The 26,660-nt window shown below is 41.4% G+C and overlaps 1 protein-coding gene and 1 long non-coding RNA gene across 2 annotated transcripts in view; one reads left to right on the forward strand and one right to left on the reverse strand.

The window, feature by feature from the left end:
- The window catches only part of PGBD5 (piggyBac transposable element derived 5), a 73,188-nt gene that overhangs the window by 32,964 nt on the left and 13,564 nt on the right, over positions 1–26,660 (reverse strand). Inside the window, exons 2-3 of the mRNA XM_032681665.1 lie at positions 9,103–9,530; positions 1,015–1,149 (exon numbers count right to left, since the gene is read on the reverse strand). Of these exons, the coding sequence (XP_032537556.1) occupies positions 1,015–1,149; positions 9,103–9,530 (563 nt within the window). The remainder of the gene's footprint in view (positions 1–1,014; positions 1,150–9,102; positions 9,531–26,660) is intronic.
- On the forward strand, positions 5,604–8,564 carry LOC116783806. The gene is made up of 3 exons (XR_004355852.1): positions 5,604–5,684; positions 6,939–7,122; positions 8,509–8,564. It is a non-coding gene; the product is annotated as an uncharacterized LOC116783806 (long non-coding RNA).

The following is a 26,660-nucleotide window of genomic DNA, read 5'->3' on the forward strand; positions in this document are numbered from 1 at the left end:
AGACAAAACAGCTGCTTTAAAACATGAATGGAAGATATATGATCCTACGTTTCTTCTCAGAGTGAACAGCACTGCTGAAAATGCAATCCCCTGTTCCCAGTGAGCCTCTTTTCTTGCACAGCTACTCAAACAGTTGTAATGACTCACTGGCCAAGCTTTACTCTGAACAAATGTCCAACTGTAGCAAATCCACAGGCTCTGCAGTTCTGACATGCGTTTAGCCTGAACAAGCGATGTGCACGGGCTACCTGCATCTCTGAACCACCACTCTGAAATATACTTTTTTCACAAAAGCTCCTGGGAAAAAGAAGTATCAGAAAACATCTGCCCCCTGACCTCTAGGTTTCAAAATAAATGACCAGATTTTTCAAGAGGTCTGAAAATAAATAAGCAATTGGGCAATCTGAGAATTTGAAAGATGTTCCCATTGCTTCACAACACTAAAAACAAGCCTTTTAGCATGTCTCCCTGTCCAGCTCACATTTCACCTCGAAGTCACATCAAATTTTATTTCTTTGATCGAGAAGTAGATGTGTGAAAAGATACGTAATAGGAACCCCCATTAATATGTTTCTCAAAGAAAAATTGACATCTTGATACCATATTGATTTAGTTTACTGGACACCACTGGCTATTGCAGATGCAGCGTTAGAGAGAGGGAAGCTGACTCATTAAAAATTACAGAAGTCACAGTACCTAGTCATTTAGATAAATTTAGGATGTACAAACACACAGACCTTTTAACTGCATTTCAATTTAATTAGCCTAGGGCTGGCAGCCAGATGGACAGTACTAGAGACAGACACTCTCAGTTAAATCATACAGCAAACAGAGCATCAGGAACATGTCATCACTGTCCATTGGATCTACTATCTGCAGGAGTCAGAGACTGGTTGCATTCAGACTGTAGCCCCCGGCAACATAATGAAGAGAAGTGACTGTTACCTTTGGTCCTGCAGTACATTTAAGGGCCTGCTGGAACTGAATCAAGACATTTGAAGAGGTAAAACCCACCTGGCAGATGAAACCAGTGGATGAGCACTGCCGAACCCAGAGACTGAATTTCCTCTTTTTCCTCTTGCGCAGCTCCCTCTCTGTGCAGGTAGCAATGAAAACAGGATCCTCATCAATGAGGGGCTCATGTAGTACCTGCCATTGACAAGAAAAGAGATGGGGAAAAAACAGAAGAATACACAACTGCAGAAAAAAAAAGGTGCTTTAACTTCTTTCAAGGAAATACAACCCTTGCACTGTGCTTGTGCACATCACCCTATACAAAGAAGCAAACCCACTTTTGTTCCATGCTACCACCCAACGAAAACCAAAGCCTAGCCAAGCACACTCCATTGTGGATAGCTGCTCTACATGTGGTTTGCAAACACTGCAAGGCATGGCTCTCACTTCTTACTATCAGCTACAGTTCAACATCCCTCCAAAACAATGCAAGGAGAATGGATTGTTAACAGCATCCTTCTCCAAGTTTCATCATAAGCTTCATCTTGTTTGGCAGAATGTCTTCCACCCAAACATCCCCTAAAATATATTGTAAAGTACATTCCTTGGTTACAGTAAAGGAAAATACACATCAAAGAGAGGGAAAAGTTAAGGGAGAAAAAGATATTTTCTGCTGCCACTTAAGGAGGTGGTGCTCTCCTGGTGGTGGTAGCTTCAGGAAAGTCTCTCTTCCCTCAGGAGCTGAAAAATTTGACAAAAGGAGACAAAGATAAAGCACCAGAGGCAGGAATAGAAAAAGACAAGGCAAACTGGAGCAAGTAGCAATCTGCATTCTGCATCCAGATAATATAAGTGGTTCCCTGATCCTTCTAACTGTTTTGTTACACTTCATTAATTCAGTAGCAAAACTGTTAGGTTTTACACTGCGGAACTCACCTATAGAAAATTACTAGTACCTCCTTGCAGCTGTTCATAACATACACATCCCTCACTGCACAGCATGCAAGTTGTCTAGCAAGTCACTTTTGAAAAGGCAAAGGCTTGCAAACTGTTGAAAGATCTCAGCTGATGAATGCTGACCAAATTCAGACATCTACATCTAAATCAGAGCAAGTAACTTCAGGCTCCCCTCCTAATACATGAGGGGAAAGCAGTCCCAGCAGGCCATAGTTCATACCCTTGTAAAGGGGTGTAAATTAAGTCAGATGGATTATATATACCCACATACATACACACACACACACATATATATATATGTATATATGGGTATATATAAAGGAGCTCATTCTTTTCCAGTGACCATCCCTCCAGGAGACAGGCTCAGAGGCTCTCACCCCCAGACCAAGCCTTTCCATGCCTGCATGTGCGCTGCTTTTGTGCTCATCTGTGCACAGTGACAGAAATGAGAACAGAGCTGCATTAAACCTGTGAAATGCTTTCAGGAGAGATGTGAAGGGTAAGTAGTTAAGCATCAGTGATGAGCAGCTGCTGGCCTCCTGAATACAAGATGTTTGTTGAACATCATTGTCAACCCAAAATAGGCACCCGTGCCCTCCCCACGAATTGATGGCTGCACACTGTCATTTATACGCACTGCACTTCTTAACGACTCATAAAACATTCACAGGACCATCTGAAAGCACTCTTGTGAAATGTTCAAATTATATATACACCAAAACGCAGATGTGAAAAAGGAGAGCTGCACACAAAGCTATTTGTTTTCATAGCTGCAGCTGCCCCGCTTCCCCACTGGAGCCAAATCTTCTTCTCTCAAGGTTCACACATAACACGGCCCTTCCCTTCTAAAGGCCACCTGGGGCATTTCCCACTTCCACCTCAGAGGATTCTGATGGCATTTTGCAAATATTAAACATGCTCTCATCAACATTTTTGCCTTTCTGCCTCTCTGGTGCAGAGAGAGAGAGCACATCCCTTAGGATGGAGTCGGATACACAGTTAAGAATTTCTCACTTCTGGAAATGCCTTCTACCTGCCAGATCCCACTGAGTGGTGTTCCACTAATCTCCCCTGCTGTAGGATGGAGAGTAGCCTAAGGAAAAGGCTGTATAAGCATCACATTAGGACATCTTTTACCCTCTGTCTAGCTTCTCTCCCTCAACTGCACCACAGCATCAGCTCTCTTCACAGCAGCTCTACTGCATCCTCCTTACCCTTCACACTCTTTCTGCCTTCTATGACACAGTAAGGCCTGACAGCCTTAAATTTAGAAAGCAAATCTGAATTTTTAAAACCTCTCCCCATCTTCTTCTTCTCCCTGCCCATGCTCAGCCCTGCCTTCCTTTAGGACCCAGAGCTTCCCCTCCTTTGTTTCCCTGTACTGAACATTTAAGTCGTTTCTCCATAAGAAGACTAATGCTCCACCGAAGTCCCTACTGAATGGCTGTGAAGAGGGAACAAAAATATAAACAGAGTAGGGCAAGATTTGCTGTTGCTGCAAAGAAGGAATATGGACAGGCAAGGAAAATGAAATGAAAACCCTGAAGCTTGCTCTTCCTCCTTCCATTAGAGAGGGTGGGGAGACAAGCGTTTGTCACCCCTCCATACGCAGCCACTGCTTCGACAGCTGTAAAGAGCTTTGCAAGCAGAGTGCTCTATGGGCTGTGCCTGCTGGTGGAACAGCTGATCCCCATCTTGTTTTCAAAGGGAGCAATTTGTTCCTTCTGGCACTGACATAGTTTTATTATGGCAAAAGTTAGCCCTGTTGCCACTGGCCAGTACTATTAGTTTGTTCACTCTCCTGCATTCTCAGTCTCCTTGCTCCTCCTGTAATCTCAAATTCATGTATTTGCCAAATCCCCATGCAAAGTGATATTTGCTCCTTCCCTATTCCCCTTTCTTGCTGAAATATACACTTTTACAGGAGTGAGCTTACTGCCTCCATGGCATATTCTTTCCTGCTTCTCATCTTGATAAAAATCTACATTCAGGCTTAATTGACTCCTACACATATTCCTGGCCGCCTCTTCACCATCTTTGACTCACTCCCCAAGCCCTCCCCTCTTCCTGACTTCCTTTGATGCCAGAAAATCTTGTGGATTTCTTCATACAAATCATCCCCATTTTCTTCTCTCAAATTCCCAGTTCTGTTTAGGTCTAAGAAGCTCCTCATTCAGTTGCTTTGCTTCCCCACAGCTATCACACTGGGTTTCTCATTTTTTCCCTCTGCTTTATGGTCATCCTCATCCCTGCTAGATTTACTTGCTAAACTTTCACTCTTTGTTTTCCCTTTAATATGTACATACACTCCAAGGGACAGAGAGGCAAGACTCCAAGATGGGACTCCAGCAATTGCTCCACCTCGCAACATCTTTCATTCACAGAACAAAACAGATAGCCACTGTCAGGAGTGCCTTTCTTCTCCATTTTAGATAATTTCCAACTCTCTTGCTATGCCAAAGTTCCACCCATCTTGCTCTCACCACAGCCCAAACAGGCTTGTAGACAAAGCCCCAGGACCACTAAGCCTTATACTTGGAATTCCTGCACTCCTTTTACTTAGATAATGAACCAACACATCCTTGAGGTAGCTCATCTTCTCCTTAGCTCCACGGCCATCCACAGCACAGGCTGTCTCTTCAGTCTGTCTCCTGGAGAAACTCCCTCAGCTTGCCTTATCTCTGGCTTTTGGTGGGTACCATCCAGCTGCAAACAGTCCTCTGGGTAACTGCACCTGTATGCACAGAGTCAGTCACTGCTTCTGCAGTAGTAGCTTGCGCTTCTACTTTGCTCCAAAGCTCCTCCTGTCTAAACTAAATTCTCTTGCTGGTATCTGACATCTCTGCTTGTACATCTAGCTATCAGTTCTGATTTCATTATGCTACATTTGAGAGCATCTCCCTCCCTTAAGAAGCCCCTTGCTATCTCCTTTTTTGGTCATTGCTGACGTCCCTCTCTTCCTGCTGCAGATCTCACTGGTCAGTGAATCTGAATGTCACTCTTTACCTCCTACTCCTTGCAAACTCTTCTCAGCCAGGCGATGCCTATATTTTCCATTCTTTCTGAGTAAGAGCTCTAAAATGTTACTCATTTTAGAGTAACAACTCACTCACCCAGCCAACTTTACTTCCAAGCCCACAACCACCCTGCAACAGTTTTAGTGCTGCCCTAGAGACTGCTGCTGGAAAGCCATTTTCCTAGGCCATCACACTGACCACATCATTTTTCTTTAATTCTCTCTGATAGTTCTCCTCCAGTATATCACAAAGATTCTTTCTCTTCTCACTTTCAAAGTCTTGATTGACCTATCCACATTTTATGGATCCTCTTTGCCCTCATTCAAAGGTTAACTCCCACCTCCAATGGAGCCATGATTACATGCTCCTCTGCCCATTTGTTCAGTCTTCAATCAACGCTTTTAAGAAACAAAAACTCAGTTTTTACAGCACTCCATTACCATTAGGTAATTTAAAATTAGCAATAAATTTTCATCATTTTCTTTTGCCAAACTGTGCCTAAAATCTGGCTTCACCAAAGGATCAACTGGCCAGGAGCTACAGAACATCAGAAATTTACCTTCCTGTTCAATATTCTTATTGCTCCTCAGTCTGTCTTTCCGTTGCTCCACATCTTGTGCCTGGCCAGCGTTCTCTGAATATTTATGTATCTGTGTCATACTCACAAAAGCCCTAAGTCAGAACGGTCCTGGTTTGGAACCAGCACCCTCAACTCCTACAGAATCATTTTGAAAACAGAAAATCTGAAATACAGAGGTAGGACATGAGCAGGATCTTATAATTTGGAAATGCTCAATGCCAAATGAACTTTTATTCATGAGGACACAAAAGCAAGTTGATCAGCCTGTTTTTTCCCCCTCTATGTTTTCAAAGAAGCTGTCATCCAATCTGTGAGCTTGTTTGGAAGAAATATGTTGAAATTGCTGTACCCTATGATACCACCAAGAGTGAAACACAAACAAGCTGCCTAGTAATAAGCCAAAGTTTAGCACCATGCCCTTGGAGCAAGAGGTTCAGTTCACCTCTCTTTCACTCCATCTAGAGACAGGAACTTAAGCCAATGTTTCCAGCTGACATTTCACTGGGCAGATGCAAAACTCTTTGGTTCCAAGACGCCAAAGAGAAGGTACTTTGGAGGGATAGGGAAGGAGAGAGTACCTGGAGCTGTGCTCCTGACCCCTCCCACACCAGTCAGGGGTAGACAAAGACAGAAATCCTGTCTAGTCACATCCTGGTGTCAAGCATATAAATACTCAGCAGGCACAGAAGGATATTTGAGCAGCAATGTTATTTTCCCTGAACTCCTCTGGTTTCTGGAATTCAGTGTATAGCCTTGGCAGGCAGTACCCTTGAATTTGGTGCAGTATACCTCCTGAGCTCAGGCAGGGCATCTTCCCTGCCTTCAGGCTTGCAGACAGCAGCAGCACAGCTACCAAGCTAAGCAGCAAAGAAACAACACTGATTACACAAACAGACTCAAAACTCCACCTCTTGTTGCTCAGGTAGAGGTAGCACTTATTTATACAGATGTTGAGGAAGGATAAGATGCAGAGAATATTCCTGTCATTTTTTTATCCAATCTAGGTCAGAACACCATTTTTTAACTTCAGAAACTGAAGCTAGCACTGCTGATACACAATTATAATGTTCTGGGCTTTCAATTCTTTCATAAGCTGGAGTGTAATTATTTTCTTTTGTTTGCTCAGTATATTTAGCAAAATAATTACAATTCACTAGATTGTTTTCTTTGTTTTGGTATATTGGCATAGTTCTCTCTCTCCCTGTTTCTTTTCATAGCAACAGTGGTGTTATTTTTACAGGCACATTTTGGGGAGGGGGGGAGGGGTCACAGATGCGAAAAAAACTCCGTAAGCATTTTCTGACAGAAATTCCACTTGAAGAATCTTTTCTAGCTCTACAAAAAGAAAAGATCAAATCTATAGAAGAAACAACTGTGAAGGCAGATGTCGCACTGCCTCTGAATGTAGATTGTCTCTGCTCTGTCCATAGGGGTGAGTTAAACATGGTATCTTCCTAACTTCTGTGAGTCCACACTGCCAGAGGAAGGTCAGTAATAAGTCTACCTACAAGCCCAAACAGCCCTGCTGCATTCAACAGCAAGGAACACAAGTCATTCCACTGCTTGATGCTGCTTACAAGATGGTAGCATAAAGCTTGAACACAAGCCACCCAGGTACCAAAAGTTTCATGTTTAAGATACAGGTGTACTTTAAGTAACAATTCCATTTTGAACTTGGTATTTCGGGTATCTCTGATTACAGAAGGCTGGGCTCCTCTTTCCAAACTGCTTTCAGAGGCAGCACATCCAAAAGCCCATCTAAATGGCTCTTTCCCCTCATCTTTTCCATTTGTTTCTGTGCAACTGGGTTATTATTTTTAATTATTTCTATTATTTCTCACTGGACCTGACATTCTGGGTTTTATGTTTACCGCAGTCTGCTAATCTGCACTCAAGACAATTTGCAGGGAGAGGTCTTTCCTGCTGTTCTAAGCAGATGGGGTCCTCATCTCTTGAGATAGGTAGTGTGCAGCCCTGATTGATGGCACCCAGGAGGATGTTACACAGAAGGCTCCTTTCAGGAGCAGGCCTGGAACATCCCCCCGTAGGCTACTGGAGGTACACTAGGGTATTATTAACAACAAATTCAAAACCTTATTCTTTCTCACAGGGTTATTTTTGAAGCTGTATTTTAGTGCTTTTTGTTCCACTCAATACCACTGAAACATGCTGCACAGAATTCACTGACGTAAACACTGACAAGGGAGCAGAGAAGTGGAAGGGGAAGTAAGAGAACTGGCTGTCTCTACTTCTTCCCCCATATTTTTTAAGCAGCATCTCTTTACCAAGCTCAGGATAAACATACATTTTGCTTGTGGAGATTTAGATACTTTGCCGCTGAAAACAGGATGCTGTGATTTTGTCAATTCAGTTCTCAAACCTTGCTCAGGACGGGGAATGGGAGAAAGGATATACATGCAAATCAAATTTATCCTTTAATGGATTTTCACTCACAGCATGTCCCACAGCACATCATTATAAGCATTTACATTAGACACAGTGATCACATTTCTGAAGCCTTTATCTTCTGCCCACTGAAGTCAGCGGCCATAAAGATTAGATTTCATACCTTAATGAGAGCTCAGTCCCAACAATACCGTGTCTCTCACTGTCTGTTTTGTCTTAATGGAAACGTACCTTGCTGGCATGGCTTAGTGAGAACACCCGCTCCTCCCCTCTCTACCTTAACAGCTTTTTAGGCAGCTGTGTTCTCATGAGTTACACAGGTTTGATTTTTATTGTCTATAAAATAAGCTGTAATCACTCCCCATTTATTTTAGGCACACTTTAATGGATGTGATGCATCTATGGCTTCATTAATTTTGTGCAGTGGGCAAAAATGCGATGCTTCAGAAGGGAAACAGGAAGAAAAAGAGGACCATGGGCACAATACCCTTCCCAAAGGTCTAAGTGAAATATTTATATTCTGAAAACAGAAAGTTGATTGAGAAGTTATTTCAAGCAGTAATATATTTCATGCTTATTTCATTTTCTTTTGAGACTTCTGAACATGACCAGTAGCAACAGCTCCAAAAGCAGATCACTTATACTGGAACAAAGTTTAAAGAATATTAAGAAAAGATTTTCACCACTCACTGCTACTGGACTTTCTGCTAAGGTCAGGGACAGTCATTCCTTGCAAACTCAGCTCCTCCATCCAATCCTCAGCCTGTAGCAGGAGCAGCTACCAGCTTTCCTTCCAGCCCAGCTGCATCAGCTCTGCCCTTTCCACTCTCCCTCACAGGCAAAGCCTGCACCCTCCCATCCTCAGGATAGAAAAACGTAGCAGTGTCAGCCTCATTGAGAAGTTTCCAGGCATGTTTAGGCCACTAAAGCAAACAGCTCCAGCTCATAGAGCACTATTCCCACTGAAACATGCTTAGTGCATGCACTGCAGCGCTGCAGTCAGACACTGATGAGCACTCACGCAGGACACTGCTGCTTTCTCTCTTGCTTCATGGCAGCACCACAGCATGGCTTCACATTGTGAAGCCCCAGCTCTTCTTCAGGCAGTGGTGCTCTGCACTATCCATCATAGTGAGACAACCAAGAGTGCACAGACTGGATGTTCCCTGCCAACGGGTTAACTCTTACCTGGGCTTGTGAAGGTCTAAAAGCAGAGTCAAAGCCATTCTGCAGAGAGTCCAGAAAAGGCTGGATTTTGTAGAGGCCATGTGTTGTCTGACTCGAGCGGAAGGCCACAATGTGGAAGTATTTCAGGATCTTCTCAAACCGTGATTGCGTCATGATAAGTGCAATGCTCTTGTTGCTGTAGAAGCCGCTGCTCCAGATACTGAGAACAGATTCACAGTGGTGGATGCTGGTTGATATCATGTAGCCTAAGAAGGCCTTCATTTCTGTCAAGGTGACGTCAATCCAGGCATCATCACTACCAAACCTCTCCTGGTACTTCTTGGCATACATGTTGGTTTGGACCACCATATTCTTTAGTACATTGTCAGGGACAAAGAGCTGAAAGAAGTCCATGGCACTGGCAGTCAGGGGCATTTTTCGTGTTGGACCTAGGATAAAAGCAAGAAGGGAAGATAGGCACACTCCTGATCATCACAAGGCATGTCTAACACCAGAAATTTAAAGCATGATTAACTTCCCTAGAGCGAAAAAACAAGGCCAAAGTGATGGCATGTACTCACTGTCTGACAGACTTCACCAGGAAACTTCCCCCCATATTCTGTGTCTTCCTCTGATATGATACAACACAGTCTGAAAAGTTTCTTCCTCTGCTCTGCACACTTATTAGTTTGTAGCAAGCAGGCCTTTTGGGCAGCATGCATTTAATTTCTCCACTTATACACTACCTGCACCTTTTATCCTCAGCAGCTTTTTTCGGATAGTCTTTTATTTGTCCATACTGTTGTCGAAGCAGTGCCTTCCTCAAAATGTCCCAGAAGGACAGTGCCTGAGTCCTCCAGAGAGAGTGCTGCCCTCATCCCATATGATATGATTCCTAGGCACTAGAACCTGATCCTACCTTTTCTCTTGCAGCTCTAATCCCTGCCCAGTTCATTTTCATTAATTCTGTAACTCTCAAATCTGCCTCTGCTCCACACAGAGTAACACGGGTCATGTCTATGTGTTTCTGAGTTCTATGTCTCTGCCACTACCCTGGAACCTTATCCTGCACTCTGATACTCCCAAGAGAGCACATTACCAGAACAAGTCACAGCTACCATGTGGCTAGTGTTTCTGTCCCACGTCACAGGGAATATTTTTAGCAGTACAATGCATATATACCGTGGTCCTCTTCCTCCCATAATGTAATAAGCCTTGCAGTCCCACGCTATCATTACTCTAGCTTTTCACTGATCTTGCACATTCTCTGCCAGTTTCAACTATTCCATAAGAGGAGGGGTAAAAAAAAAAAAAAAAGTGGAAGGCTCTAAGGATTGGCAGCACTGTATCAGTGTAACAAGATTAGCCAGTCAGACACCAGATTACATCAAGCCAAATTAGGAACATTGAGCCTGCAATACCAGGGACACAGACACCAGTCCTTACAACCCTCTCTCCTCTAATCCCTTCCATAAGTTAATTAAGCTCCATTTTAAAAGTGGTAGTTTATGCTTCCACCTCGTGGCAGTGTCTTAGTCACCAGGTAAGGGCAGGGGACACTCTCTATTCTCCTAGAGAAGCAGTGAAAACCAACACACCTGAGAAGAGCAGCATGGACAAACCCAATGGACAGGGGAGTACTTAAGAGTAGTTTCACCTCCCTGTGAAAAAGACAGTGACAAGTGTATAATCCCAAACCAAGAGTTGGACAAATAAATGCTGCACCTTAGTTCAGCAGCCTTCAGCCTTGGGACTGTCTGAAAAACACCTTCCTGATCAAAAGCAGGAGGCACACAGCTTCTCACTTGAAGTTCTGCCTAATAAGAGCGAGTCTTCCTTGCACTGCATGGTTGCTTGGATCTCAGCATCAGCTCTCCCCCTGGATCAGAGTATGGGATTTGCCATTCTACAGTCTGGCTCTCCAAAGACCCACTACCATGTCAGTCAGGTCTCATTCTCCAGTACCCCTGTGTCTCAGCTCACATTCTTAGTTACAGCAACAACTATAGCTTGCAGAAATTTTCCATGAAACTACACAAATACTGTGGTTGGACTTGTCTTAAGCCTTAATGTTTGGGGGCACTCTGGTGAACTCAAGCTATTAGAAGGATGGAAAGATAGCATCAAGACATTGAAACAGTAAACCTTCAGATTGCAAAGAATGCCCAAAAAAGCAAACAAAACTGGATTTTTTTTTTTACAAGCTGTAAAAAATTGTGAAAGAAATATCTATTTAAAGATTACTTTCCAATTTTAATTAGTGAGACTGAGAAAATGGAAGTGAAACACTTCAGCTGAAAGCACATTCCTCTACACAGTAAGACCAGAGTAAAGAGCCCCACACAAAAATGTTTCAGTAAGGACAGAGAAGAAAATTTCAGTTTAAATGATGAAAGGTTTTCGTTAACAAGTGAAAACTATGAGGCTAGAGTAGATATACTAACTTAACCTCAACTGCTAGTGCAATAATAAGGCCTCTTAACAAAAAGTTCTCTTATTCTGATAAGGAGATTTATATTCCGCTAGCACCCACTTGAGTATTATAGCTGACATAAAATGCTCTACAAATGATTCTGTATGAACAACTTATAGCACCTCACTTCCTTCTTCCCCACAACTTAATCAGGTTTTTATATTCTACAGTAGTAAAGGCTTTCTGATAACAACACGAAGCACAGAGTGTATTCCTACTTATGGAATCTTGAGTAGCTATTGAATTCAACTCCAGTGCTCAGGCAACTTTCCAGGTAGAGTGCAGAGATAGTTTTTAAATTCCTGCCTTCAGAAACAGAAGCTGGGAGTGGGGGTAACATTTTAAATCTTGTCTACAGCAAACAGGAATTCATAAAGCATTAAGTCTTATGAAGTGAAATATGCTGGTCTTGAGACACGTGGATATGGACAATAGGTACATGCTGGACTCCATCTTTAGGGAGACAAGAGCAGCCAGAAGCACAAAAAAGTAGTTTGGTGTAGTTAAATTTTCAGTAGCTGCACAAGTTTATCTTGATAAGTGAGTATGGAAAACTGCCAAGTATACTGGATAGGACTATCCTTTCTTACCCAGCAGTCCTGCTCCAGCCACACAGAACCTGCTACCTTCTCTCCTTCCTGAAATAAATATGCAGGCTTGGTGTCTCACTGGTCATGCAGAACCCACACAGCTCTAAAAAAGCAAGCTGAATCACTTTCTGACTCAAACGTCAATCTAATTGTTGATTAAATAAAATTATGAAAGTCCCTGCATAATCTCATTGTCTTAAAAAACAGCCTTTATTGGCAACTGATTCATAATCTACTGATAAGCAATATAACAAGAATGACACCGAATTTCAGTAGGAAAAGAACTGAATTTTAACATGAATTGGGTTATGCATAGTTAATGACCAGCCTAAAATAAATTATTTAAATATGACTTTCTATCTAAGTACACAAATATATCCCATATAGAGAGCCAACTGTCTGCACAAGAAACTTAAATAGTAAATTTGCACTTTTTAAGGATTTTTACATCAACTTAAATGACACTTACCCAGAAAATACTGACATGAAAAGAGTTCAGTGTTCCATACATGCACTGTTTACTTTTCAAAGCTTTACTCAGTCAAATGAAAGAGTGGCTTTGCCTAGTTGTCTATTCTCAGAATAATTATACAATTACGACCGTACATAAAATTCAGATTTTTCTCTCTCCTCTACCATAAAGGGTGTGCATGGAGAATATATTTACTTACATAGGGTTTTTTGCTCTAAAAGCCAATCAGGGTTTTCAATACAAGTTATAGAGTCAAGAGTGAAAAAGCACTCTTGGAGTGTCCAAACATGCAGCTAGACCCAGTATTCTGTGCACACTCAGGGTCAGAGCTCCACTGAGTAACCTCTGACAGGGCAGCACACACGGTAGCACTACCACTTTGGGCTTGCTTTATGTGACCTTGTAGAACATGGAAAATAACAAACAACTTCTGCTATGATACAACATACAAACTCAAGCTCTTCTTCCTTCTCATCCTGTCTGCCAGCAAAAAGTTGCATGTGCAATCCGCAGCAACCAGCTTGCAAGTCATTACTGCTACTGTGACTAGTTGGTTCCATCTTCTGTTTTGCACTCGGAATGTCTCCCACAGGGCCACAGCTATTTCAAATTGTAAGAATAGACTCAAAATAAATGAAAAAAACTAAACAGGAAAAGCTATTTTTGTTTCCATACTGGAGATATGGCTGTGAAGCAGAGGCTGGCACCTCACCCTTCGGCTGTGTGCATTGCAGAGCCCATTTTGGTTCAACTCAGCTCAGGGCAAACTGCAGCATCCTTGCTGGGTCTGATGCCCAGCAAGAGAGCAGGCTGCATGCTTAACTTCTCAGCAAACAAAGACATTGAGGAAAACCAGAAAGATTTAAGAAAAAGTTCAGATGAAACTTCCATATGACGATCCTTCACGCAGCCCCTCCATGTCCTCCTACAATCTCTGCTTTCTCTCTTCAGTGGGTCCCCACCAGCCACATTCTTCCCCCCACTTCAATCCCACCAGTGTTTCTAGTCTTCCTCATGGAGCAACATGTTACAAAAAAAATAAGAACTCCAAGTGAATTAACTGGTTTTTTCTTACTTAGCTGGTTTGCAGAACTAAGTAATTTGAGTGCATTTTTAAGAAGTTCATGTATCCTTTTTCACTTTTTCTGTTCTGATTACCAACCTGTAATTTAGTAGCTCAGAGTTCACAGACTCAGAATAAAGGACGGATAAAAGATGGAAACCTATCAGTGCTTACAACATAGTATATAATTCTTAAGGAGGTCAACAGCATTGTCATTTTGGGCAAGATAAATCAGATTTGTAAGAAGATAACACAGTGAAAGAAAATTCTCCTTTTGCTCTGTTGTGCAAAAAACTCTGTTCTTACTCAAAATGTAATGGAAGTTCATGATAAAATATCCCATTATGTTGATAGGCCCAGGTATTACCTTACAAATGATAATCCAAATTGCATGGCTTGGAAACAAACCTTGTGCAGAGCTAATCAGGGTTGACTTTGAAATTAATGTAACTTCATTTGCAACTTGGCAGACCCCAATACTCCCAAATCAGGCACGGGAGTGGGTAGAAGCATCAGTTTGAGAATCTAAAAGTAATTTTATTGCCTTCTTTGAGGAAAAAATCTAAAAATTTATAGTCACTCATGAGGATAGCACATTTAAGTATATTAAACACAGATACCTACCTAAGAAAAATTGATGCAGAAACTGTTATTTTTTGGCCATAGCGAAGTACTTTCTCCTCCAACATATGGCACAGCTTTCAAAGACCAAGGCTTGAAAAGACAATTCATTTCTCCTTCCTAAGTCCAGATAATTAGAGACTGTTTCATATTCCCGAGAGGTTACCTTTGCAAAAGTACAATAGGATTTTTGGGTCTTATTTAGAGAACATTAAAAAGTGCTGACAGAAGACTTCTGTCAGAAAATACACGTTCATCAAAAAAATCATGATGTCTTCATGGAAAGTGTTGATTGATGAAATATGACAGAGTTAAAACAACTTATCATCTTTTTCAGTGTGTAGAGAGGAATACAAAGAGCTAAAAAAATAGCAACAAAATCAAAAACTACGTTCTAATATTTGCCAAGTGAGATTTTTCAGAATTTCTGTTCACACTAAGTTTCCTCACGTAAGCTTTGGAAGCACTGGAGCTTATCTGACTTTCCAGAATATCAGTTCTTATAAGCTCTATTCTTAATGGCCTGGAAGAAATGTGTATCAGACCATCCTCAAACCATAGCCAGTTTGACAGCCTTATGACAAGCCTGTCAAGACAGCTTAAAGTAAGTGCATGTAACAGTTCTCTTCTGAGTTTTATTCCAGTTTATTTCTCATACTTGCTACTTGCTGCCCAGTTCCTACAGGAGAGCAGTATTTAGGATATTCAGGATATTATGCTGCATGTATTTTGTTCATCTTCATTAGAAAAAGCTACAAAAGCTTCAGTGACAAGCCTGCTTTGCTAAGTCAAAGGAGTCATCCTAGTTTATACCAGCTGTGGTTCTGATCAGTATTTTAGGGCAAGTAGATGTCTGCATCTGTTATTTTGGTAGATGAATCTTAGTTTCCTTTAGGACTGCCTAGCACAAAAATTCAGTATAAATGATGAAAACATGATCCATACAGTGGCATTGCTTAGAGCTCAGAGCCAAACTATGAAGATGAAATAAAAAAGCCGACAACTCCCAAACAGGCACTATATTGGCTTGGAAAGAAGAAACTGGACATAGTCCTTATGAAGATGGTTCTCTTCTTAGACCATAAGAGCACTCTCTCAGCAGCCCATGCTTCTGGTTAAGTTTTTACAAGGTCACCTTCCCCTGGAAACTTATTTTGCACTTTTGCGTGGGCACTCAGTAGAGGCATTTCTGCTCTACATTTGGGTTCAGTTAAGTTTATTCCAAGCTATTTAGCAAAGTGTGATTTAACTGCACCCTTCCAACCTTATAAGTAAGCCTTTGACAATGCCTCCACGTCTGCACCTAATAACCGTAGTCAAAAAAATTGTTCCAAACAGCTTCTGTGAAAGGCCACTTTCTCTTCCCTCCCCGGCATTAAAAAGGATTGTTTTCCTCACAGCGTCAGCAATAAAGCGATCCACACACTGCAGTCTGACTTCTATCCATAGAGAGCATTAAGAGCTGTGTCTCAAAGCAACCCAAGGACAAATGAAAGAGGACTGAAAACCAGCACACAGCTGCTATGTGCTGACTCTGGTCAAAAGAGTCCCTGGCCTCCACAGCAGACACCGCTGAGTTAATGACAAATTAAATAGAGAACTTATTTAGTAAATCAAACAGCAACATTTAAATTAAATGGTAAAATTTAACAAAGTATTTAGCAAACCACGGAACTTCCTGCAATTCAGCTTGTTTTCCTGCTGTATACTGAATCCAGACTGTCATCCAGCTTTCTTCAGCACTACAGCAAAACCCCTTGAGAGTCAAGACTAAGCAGGTCAATCTGGCATAGGTCAGGGACAAATAATTTACCCAACACCAGACAATCATCCCACTCAATGTGATGGTGACCCAAGACCCGTGGTGATAACCAAGGCACCCTGCCCATTCCTCCTTCCTCGTAGTGCTGTGTGCTAGCTGGCAGTTCAACCCAGAAAAGGTGAAGAGCTTCCATGGGGCACCCAAGAACAAGACTGGGATGCCAGAGGTAAAGAATTTTAGGTATTAGTAGATTACCATGTGTGATAAGACACTGTAGAAAACAATTGAATTTCTGGACATTTTCAGTGGACCAGGCAGCCAGGTCTTACACCTTTCCCATTGACCACATGTATGTTGTACCACCAACAGCATTGGTCTGAGAATGAGAACAGGTGAGGCATGTTGTGGCAGTCTTCCATGGAAGTGTGGCTTGTTGTAGATTAAAGCCATGGTAAAAAACCATTTAATTAAGAAAGTATTTCTTTGTGTTTACCATCACGTTTTAAAGCTACAAAGCTTTCAAGTTGCAACAAGTACAAAGAATAAAAAGCCCACTGCAGCTAATATTGACATCTTTAATTATATACTTAATTTCTCTGGTGAGATCTTGCAACCTACCAACCACCATTATCAACAGAACCTCCCAAAACACTGGTACAAGTCTTATGGTTAAAATAATTTCAAAAAGCCAAACACCTTTAAGCAGCAGAGTCAATGCTACACCAGTATCATATTGTGTTAGTTTACATAATCCTTTTCATATTATTCATTTGGCTGTGAGACTAAATATGCTTGTCCCTCATCAGGGGGATTCCTGCTGCAGCAGCTCCCTTGGCACTAGTCCACTGCACTTTCTTTTGCCACTGTAGTTTTTAATTAACAGTTTACTGCACTCAGCCATCAGAGCAGACTTGCTGCTCCTGGCAGACCAGATGACACTGAGCATATCTAGCAGATTAGAGACAACCATCAACATGCTGACTTCATACATCATCTGTAATACAGCTTTTAGCAGATCACATAGCAGCTACACATCTGGTTGGAAACAGAGCTGTGCACATTTATGAAATAACTCTACAAAGCAGAATGGATTGTTTTATGTCAGCAAAACTTCCACTACCAGCAGGATGACCTTCATAACTAAATCCCAGAAGGCTGCTTTGGGATGGTTCCATGGGGGAGCCCCCCGCTGCGCTGGCAACTCTTGCAGATGCAATCCACCATCACATCTTTCTGTCCCAGGCTCCTGGTCTGTTCTAGTGCACATTGTTCACGCATGCAACTTGCTCCTTTCCAGAAATTTAAAATAAAAATCCACCTGTATAAGCATCAGCAATATTTGATGTCAGGACCCTGTCTTAAAAGGTAGGGCTTTTGTGTTTGAAGGAGGGAAAATAGCCTAGTATGTATTCCAAGCAAATAATCAGAACATTTCATTTATCTTTTGTAAATAAAAGTCAATAAGCAAATGACCCAACTAATGAGATGCTGAAAGCCTTCACATCAGCGCCTGCATTTACATGCAACACACACACATGCCACTGAAACTTCCTGGCTTTGAGCAAATCTCATGAGGAAATGTTTTTCTGCTTTGCTCAAAAATTGATTATTTAAAAAAAAATCAACCAACAAATCCAGATAGTTTAGAAAAGCATTAGAGACAACCTTATCATGCAAGAACATTGATTTCAGTACAGAACCTCCTAACAATTCATTTCCATCCCAACTGAGCTAAGATAGCTACAGTACTAATCTCTGCAATTACTTCCCAGTAGCAACAGGCTCTTCCTGGAGAAGATAGAGAGTAGTTGTCAGGGTAAGCACATAGTTCCCAAAGTGTTTGATGCTACTTCCCATGAACAGAACTAAGCATGTACTGCTGCACCCACCTAGGATAGGGTGATGAGCAGGGTGCTCTTGCTGCTGCCCTGCTAGAAGAGCTCAAAACCTAGAATCTGCCAAGGAGATGGATAACAGGAGCTGCATGGGAATAATATTCAGGCTCTTTTTCAAACCTGCTTCTTTTGGGTTGTACCAGCCTCCCACAAATTTTACTACTCTCTGTAGGAAAGTGTGCACACGCATTTCTAAGTGAGCTTCATCTAGATGAGCTAGCCTGGAGCAAATGAGGCTCAGCTACAACTCCCTGGAAGGAGGTTGTAGCCAGGTGGGGGTCAGCATCTTCTCACAGAAAACCAGCAATAGGATAAGAGCACATAGCCTTAAGCTGTGCCAGAGGAGGTTTAGGTGGACATTAGGAAGAATTTCTTCACAGAAGGGATTAAACATTGGAATGGACTGCCCAGGGAGGTGGAAAAGTCACCATCCCCAGAGGTGTTTAAAGATAGACTGGATGTGGCACTTAGTGCCATGGTCCAGTTGGCCTAGTGGTGTTCATAGGTTGGACTCAAGGACCTCAAAGGTCTTTTCCAACCTAATTGATTCTATGATTCATGAACTGACCAGTAAGACAAGGTTTCTCTGCTGCTATCACCCCAGACTAGGAGGTAAAGGAGCTCTTGTCACTCCAAAATGCATCTGCATTTACACACCTGCTTTTAAACTTGTAATTTCCTCACTTTATATCCTCCATGTTCTTCCCCAACACCCTCAAAAACCTTAGAACAAGAAATTACAAGCCACATCTCTCTGCTGGTGCATTAGGCTTAGGGGCAGATGAACGTTTAAATATTTTCTTAGGACACACAAGGTGCAAGTGGAGGTCACATGTGCAATCCTTGCTAGAGTCAGGGCTCCTTTACACATGCATGGTATCACTTTGTGTACTTTCTGTTTTATTTTTGTACTTTTACTCCCGCCCCTGTTGTTAGACTGCCTTTTTCCATTCTTTTTCTGCCTGCCCTTAGAAGTGACCAGTGTTACAGGCTGTCTGAACATCTCAGGTCAAAATAGGCAAGCAGCCAGAAAGTTCAATAAATGACGTCTATATACTGTGTACATCAACATCCCTAATCCTCTTACCACATGCGAGACACATGGCACACTCCACAGCACTCCAACTTAGGGTGCCTAATAAGTCTTATAAATCTACACTTCATCAGTTTTAAGAAATCAGTGTGTTTCTTCAACAACGAAGACTGAAGAAAAAAGGCAGTCACCTGTGAAAGAGATGGATTTATTACTTGTACTGCCTGTGTTAACTTCGGGGTGACACCAACAAGTTTACAAGTCACTGCACCCCCAGGGAAGGCTTTCAGGGAGTTGTATCTGCAGAGAGCGAGCCAGAAGCACAACTCAGAGCTAAACAGTGCATGAAGTCAGAGCAGGATCCTCAGTGGCACAGCACCACTCATCCTCAGCAGTCCTTCAGCAACACAGCACCGCTCCTGCACCCTCTGCCCAGCTGCTATGTGCAGCCTGCAGAACTGCTTCACACCAGCAGCCAGCTCCCACCACGGCCCACACCACGCCATACAGCTGCCCGGGGTGCAAGTGGAACTGGAACCAGGCCATGGAACTAGGTTTGCAAAGAAAAGCATTGTATGCCTTCCCCCAAGGCCTTACAGGCAAGATACTTTGTTACTCTGGAGCCAAAGTCTACCTCTTCAAACACAGTGTTAGTAGGCTGTACGCTGAGATTAGGTAGGTAAAAGATTTGAGGTCACCAGACTGGTATTGCTTACTGGTAGTCATCCAGAAACCCAGATCACAGCTATACTTGGAGGTCATCTTGTCCAGGCTTCTTGGGGGTTGTCAACATGTGAAACAATAAAAGCTGAAACATTTCATAAGAATTAATTGCTGTAAGAACATACTTCAGTTTATAAAAGGAGAAAGTAGCTTCTATTTCTCATCTTGGACCTAGCAGCAACAGACATTTCATACAGCAGAGATTTTCAAAGAACTTCACAGTGTGCTGACATTAAAAAAAAAATTAAAAAATGGTTGTTGGTGATGAAATCTGGGTCATATTAAGTAGTGGAGTGGAAGACAAAGCCAATAAATATTTCTGCTATATATAAAACAGAAACAAACATCAGTTCTTTGAATCTGCAAATATAATTATAAAGCATGCACCTGCAAGGTAAATTTAAATTAGTAACATGGGAATAACTACTGCAAAGGGTGTCCTTCTGTTTGCAAAGTGCCAAGCACCTCACATTAAGGATTCCTACAGAGGCTTCTGGGCATTATCACAACAGAAATAATAGCTTCCCACTCTGTAACCACAGATTAGGATATTTATAGCTTGAGACCTCAGTGACTGGGGCTTCATATTTCCTAGCTATAGTATTTCTCTTACAGAAGAAAGCACACAGTCTTCACAGTAGGGTTCAGAACAGATTTTTGGATGACTATACCAGAGCTAGATCCTCCACAGTTTGAAAATTATCTACCTGGAACAAAAGCCAATGACAATCAGAGGCCATAGACAGCGACACAGACATGCAGAGTCAAATGCATGTTTAAGGTAAAGTTTTACTAACATAGCAATAAGGAAGTTTACAGTATGTTTTTTGCTCTGTAAATCCTGGCCCCATGTCCTGCCCTGCATGCTCTTATCTACTTAAAGATTGATTTTCTAAAAAGTGAAAAGATGTAAGCTGCTGTTTTCGTATCAGGGTGGCTTATGAATTCATGATATGATGGAGTGTGAGTGTATTTACTCAGTGACAAGTAACCGGAAAAGTTTTCATTTAAATAAGGGCTGTGAATTTTGACTGTCACTCAGACAGAAGTGGTGCCTCCCTTCCAAACTGCCTGCCCATCAAGATATAGAAAATATTTCCTGAGTTCAGGAACTGGAAGTGAGCCTCCATAAATGTTTCAGTTTGTGACTGATATGCTCTAATCCCTCTGGTTAATCATATCATCTGGTTTTCTGGCTTATCATGTCTCAGGCTGGTACTGGAACCTATGCCCTGCTCTCCTTTGCACCATTCTGCACATTCTCAGCCTTCACAGCTGCTTGCTGTTATCTGACTCTGACCTTCACCCAGCTCCACTTCTCTGCTGCTTTCTCCCCCCTTCCTCCTGCATTTTTGAGACACTGTCATACCTCAAAGTTTCCCATTCCATTGGCATTTCACTGAAGTAATGAGATGAGGTTTATGTTAGTATGAATTTTTCAAGTCTACAACTGCTGTTTCTAAGGTCACATGTTCTGAGACAAGGAATAGCTGTCAGATAGCACAGGTGGGCCAGCATTGGTTAGCAGTGTGTCCATCTGTATGATATTCAGTTTTAAGTCACAGAATAAAGATCCACACCTGTGCCTGACCAGCCTATGGCTGTTCAAAAGGAAAGATTAGATGTCCCAACCCTCTTCTGGTTCCTGTTTCACTTCTCCCCCTTGCTCCCAAGCACTGACCTGTGTGAATTAACAAAGTATTGGCATCTACAGTCATACTTTCATAAACCATTTTTCCATTAAACTCTTTCTGTCAAGGAATACCTAACTAGTAGGTAAGCACAGATCAAACGTCATAACTACTGGGGAAGGAGGTCTGCTGCTCTTCTCTCATTTTGAAGACAGTGTAACGTTATGTGAAAGTGTTGAAATTTGTATTCCCTGCCTCAATTCCTACAATCCACAGGTATGAGCATGCCACATCTACACTCTCTTCAGTCATCCTCAACATAATGAAAACACTTAAAACCTTAAAGCACGGATTCAAATCTATAGGCTTAAAACCAAAACACCAGTAAGATGACATACATACTTCTGTAAGTGATCAAAGGCAGAAATGTAATCTTCTATATAGCTCAGACGGCCAGGCCACCAAAATCAATTTAATTACACAGAAGATGGGAAACAATTCACATAGAGCTGCTCTTGCAAGTCTCCTCCTTGCTTTGGCCAGTTTCTGCTGGCAAGGAAATGCCCAATATCTGTGTGGAGCACATCAGTGTTTATCCAGTACCACAACATTTTCTACAAGGAAAACTCAATTCTCCAGATGTCTCACAGCCTCCACTTATGTAACAATTGAAGGTTATTTAAGCAAGTCACTGTTCTCACACGGCAAATTTTTTTTCCTTTTATTGCTACTGATATCCAAGCATCTCTGTCTCTTTACCACTGTGTTTCATAGAAAGTTGAGAACTCCTTTCATGCCCTCACTAAGACAAGGCCTTAGCCAGTGTCCATCCATCAGAAGCCCTGGTGTCAACCTGCTTTCTGGGAGAGATCAGCGTATGCTGCTGCTCCAGTCAATATAACTGCACTGCACCTGTTTCCAAACCTTCTTTCATTTTCTAGGTTTTTTAAGCACTTTTTGAATATGGAATCCCCCAGGGAAAGGAGTATCCAAGAACCTCAAGTTTTCATTGCTAAGTCTCTCATTGCTCTCTTGGCTCTGAATGCAGAAACAGTAAGGCAAATACAGAAGAAGAATATACATCTCCACAGGGAGCCTCCCGCTTCCTAAGCCTTCTGGACCTAACTGCTGAAGTTGGTTTTAGACAGATTTGCTCCTTTACATGGCCCTTCCAGTTCCTTGGCCACTTGTTGCTATGTTCACAAAGCTCTCATTTAAACATTTTATTCTTTTAATTTTATTTTATTATCAAATTCACTCTTTATTTATGTTGAATGCCTCAAAAACTAAAATTAAGAAAAGAGACCTGCTGCATCTCATTGAACCGCATCAGTTTCTTCTATCATCTGATGCAGCTCCTTTCCTGCTTATTGTGAATGGTTCTGAATAGGTGAATTCTACCTTCCACATGAAGAACTTATTACATTCCTCCCTTAAGGGCCAGACTACTAAGTCTGAAATGTTATAACCCCCACTGATGTTTTAGCAGGAAATAAAAAAGCCTTCAGATTATTAGCAAAGCTGGGCCTGGAGTTTTTATAACCTTGTGTGATCAAAACCCCAAGCCTGCTAGGCAAGCTAGAATCTTATTTATCTGGGAAGGAGAGAGAAGACAGAGAAAGCAGGTGAACATACTGCTTTTCATCACAGCTACATCTGGGTCTAGTAGTACCCCTGGCAGAGAGATTCAAGCCACTTTACAGAAATTATCTTTCTGAATCTGGACTGAAGCAGTTTGCCAGAGTAGGACACAAATGACCACAGTCCTGCTTGCCAGGTACTGTCTGCTTGGGCATGAGCTTTGTATCAAGATCCTTTCATAGGCTCTAGCACAGTGGTTTCCAACATGGGGTGCTGCACAAGACAATCTACTGGGGTGCTGAAAGAAAGTATTTTTTTGTATTGTTAACAAATACAAAATAAATAAATTACATTGTGTTTACTTCAACTTTATCTCATCTCAGTTTAATTTCTATTTTTGTGTATGCTTTATAATGCACATAGTATAATAGTACAGTAGTGCATGTATATAATCTAGAAATAAATAAATATACATAGATTCGGGGTACCTGATGAAAAAACTTCTGCTAATAGGGGTGAATGATCAAAAATGTTTGGAGAACACTGCTCTGGAGTTCTTCAGTAAATGCACTCAGGACTAAAGCATCTTAGCAGATACAGTTCACCCTCTCTTTAGCAGAGAGCTGAGTGTGCACTCAAATCCTATAAGCTTCAGCTGATGTAGTGTAGGTTTTATACCAGTACAAAAAGGAGTCATTTCCCTTTGTCCCACTAGAAAACTGACTTCTTGTAAGAACAGGGGAGTGGTGTTATCAGTCAGAAGTACTTCTGCGTTAGTATAACAGTTTTCATGTCACTATACTCTATCCCTAAAATAGTACCACAAATGCATTTATTTAAGCACATGCTCATACGCTTGTCTGGGTTCAAAGAATAATGTTCTATATTCACGTCCCTCAATATTCACCTTTTTAATTTGCATCACTCACAAATCAAAAGGACGTGTAACAGCCTTGTGTTTTTCTCTAGTGGAAACAGGTTTCCAGAGCACAAACTCATTTTGCAGTCAGCCATGCAAATTATTAATCTTAAAAGCAAAACTGAGGCTGCAATATGCGTAGCGGTAGAAAAAGAGGGGAATGTCTTTTCACTACAAAAATGCTCTGTAGCTTATCCTGCAGTCCTCTTGTCCCTATTCTGGGCCTTCCAACTACCACTCCATAGATCATGGCCACTCTTCGCAAACTTTGGCAAGCAAATTGAAACTCGTGTTCTTCAGGAAACATGGATTTCTCCTTTTGATCATGGGACTTAATGTTAGTTTCTACCACTCAGACCTGATACCAAACTTTCTACTGTTATAAGGATGTAAAGCAAACAAGTTGTACTTTCAATAAACATCAAAAAGGATCTCTTCTAAGAAATTTCTGAGGCTACAGTTTGGGAGTTAATTGACAACAGTAATCTCTTCTAGGGTCTTTTCAGCTCCAGCCCAGCAGAAAGCATCTGAGGTAGATATTTAACCTTAAACTACAATGATCAAATTATTCTTAGGTATCAGTGCAACCCTACACTGAAGTGCAAATTTTTAAAGTGAGATTAAGCATACTTCTGGCCAAGGGTTGCTCCAAAGAAATGACTTAGTGACATAAGTATTATAATGCCAAGTGATGCAGCCTGTAAAAAAACCCAGAAAACAGACTGCAAAAGAATGGGTAGTGACAAGTACAGTAGAGAGTCCTTGAAGACATAGCAGAAGATGTGCTTAAAGACTCTGCTTAGAAAAAAACTTTTTTTTTTTACTTCAGTTTAAAAGCTTGCTTGCTTTCTCCTCCCTCTTCTAAATAATAGACAAGGCAACTTACAATGGATGTTTTAAGCAAAACTTAAAATGTATCTGTGTGTTGTCTCCTTTCTTTAGGAAGCATTCAAGCTCCGTTAGTATGCAGAACAGGTAGTTCAGCTAGTCTCAAAAGAGAAGAAAAACAACAGCCACACCAAAACTGCTTAAACAAATATAACATCTTTGTTTTCTTTATAAATGTTATCACTTGGTTTTGTCCACTTCCCCCTGACTCTAGAACCAATGTATGGGGAATAAGGGACTCCGGGGTACACTGAGCAAAGCAAGGGAAGAACCAGACACAGGAAACCCAATCTCCACTCCCATGTATAAAAGTGAGGGAGAAGGGAGAATATCCCTTAAATGCTTGCTATAAAGAATTGGGCCCATTACTCAGTGCATTGGCCTCTAAACTTCCACTGGTCTCTTCTATTAGGCAGCAGGAGCATAGATGCATTTACATCTTGGACCCAACAAAATGCTAACTCAAAAAACTATGCAGGGGTAGCTGACACCCATGAAGTGCAATCTTCATGCAAAAAGAAAATTGAATAATCATGGGATAACCAAACCCATAGATAAACACCACTTTTAGAACTGAACTCAAATTTTGTTGGGCTGCATGTTGCATTCCTTCCAGCTTTTCAGAGATAAGTTTGATGTTGTAGTGGGTGTGACAGTTGTTCACATATTGTATCTCCCACAAAAGCAGATCTGGAACATCAGCTGTAGCAGGAGAGTGTGAACAGTGTGGTCAGGGGCATCCAGCCATAATTCTGGTATATTAGAAGTACCAGATGTCATCTTTATGTGACACTATGAAGGAAAGAACAGGTAGAGTCTAGTTTCACATGATCTTGCTTTTCAACACCAACTAGCTTTTTCATCACAGGAAATGCCATTGGAGCCTACAGGCTCTTCTCACTACAAATGTGCTATCTAATAAGGACTGAACTCAAGCAAGCCATCTTTCAGCAAGGGTAGTTCAAAAGGCTGTCACCCCTAACAGTTAGTTTTGCATAAGCTAGGTGAGAACTTAAAATCTGGAAGACCTTTATCTTCTCCTGGACATGTGGGGCAGATCAAAATTGTAAAAAGCTTGGCTTACTAAGCAGCAAAATTTGATGGATCCCTGCTCCTGACTGGCTGCAATTTTAACAGGAGTAAAATTCCAGAAGAATAAAAGAAAGGAAGTTTCATAATGACTGAGAACATGATGTTAAAATGTGAAGTATTGGTAGAATCTGTATTAAGATATAAGAGAAATGTTCATTTTTATGACAGCAGAGAATTCTAGGAAGCAAAATACAATTAGAGAAACTAAATGCTGTAGCAGAGAAGAACAGGTTAGAAAGAGGTTATCGTACAGATTAAAAGGATTCAGTAGAAACCAAAAGCTTGGAAGTAAAGTTTTGAACAGCTTTTGTTACACTTATTTCTTGCTCCTTCTCTGATTAAAGTATTGTGCTTAGGGATTCTCCCTTTAGCTGCCCATTTCAGCTTAAAAAGAAAGAATCCCATCTCCCTTTTATTTTAGGAAGAAAGCTGGCATTAGAACAATTGGCAGTGCACTGCTCGATGTCAAGCTGCTCCAGGTCAATACTCAGACCCCTTCCGAGTCAACCTTTCAGCAAAAGACTTGAAGAAAAGGCATAGTTTTTATTTTAACATCTCTCTCACTCTACTACAATATCTGCCCATACAATGCTATCAAATATTTCTGTTTCAGCATACAATAGAAATGACTCCTTTTAAAGAAACTAATGGTCACTTAGTTTATTTTCATTCAGCAAAAAAAAAAAGAAAGAAATTTAAAAACGGGTACAATCTCAACAACAGCATTAACAGTGTCAAGTCCATTTTGTATTTCTAGAACCATTTCATATTCAGTACCCACTTTGACAGTACCAATTCAAAAATATCCATAGCTGAATATTTTACATTCACCATCT

This window comes from Chiroxiphia lanceolata, chromosome 3 (assembly GCF_009829145.1).
Source record: "Chiroxiphia lanceolata isolate bChiLan1 chromosome 3, bChiLan1.pri, whole genome shotgun sequence".
Taxonomy (NCBI): domain Eukaryota; kingdom Metazoa; phylum Chordata; class Aves; order Passeriformes; family Pipridae; genus Chiroxiphia; species Chiroxiphia lanceolata.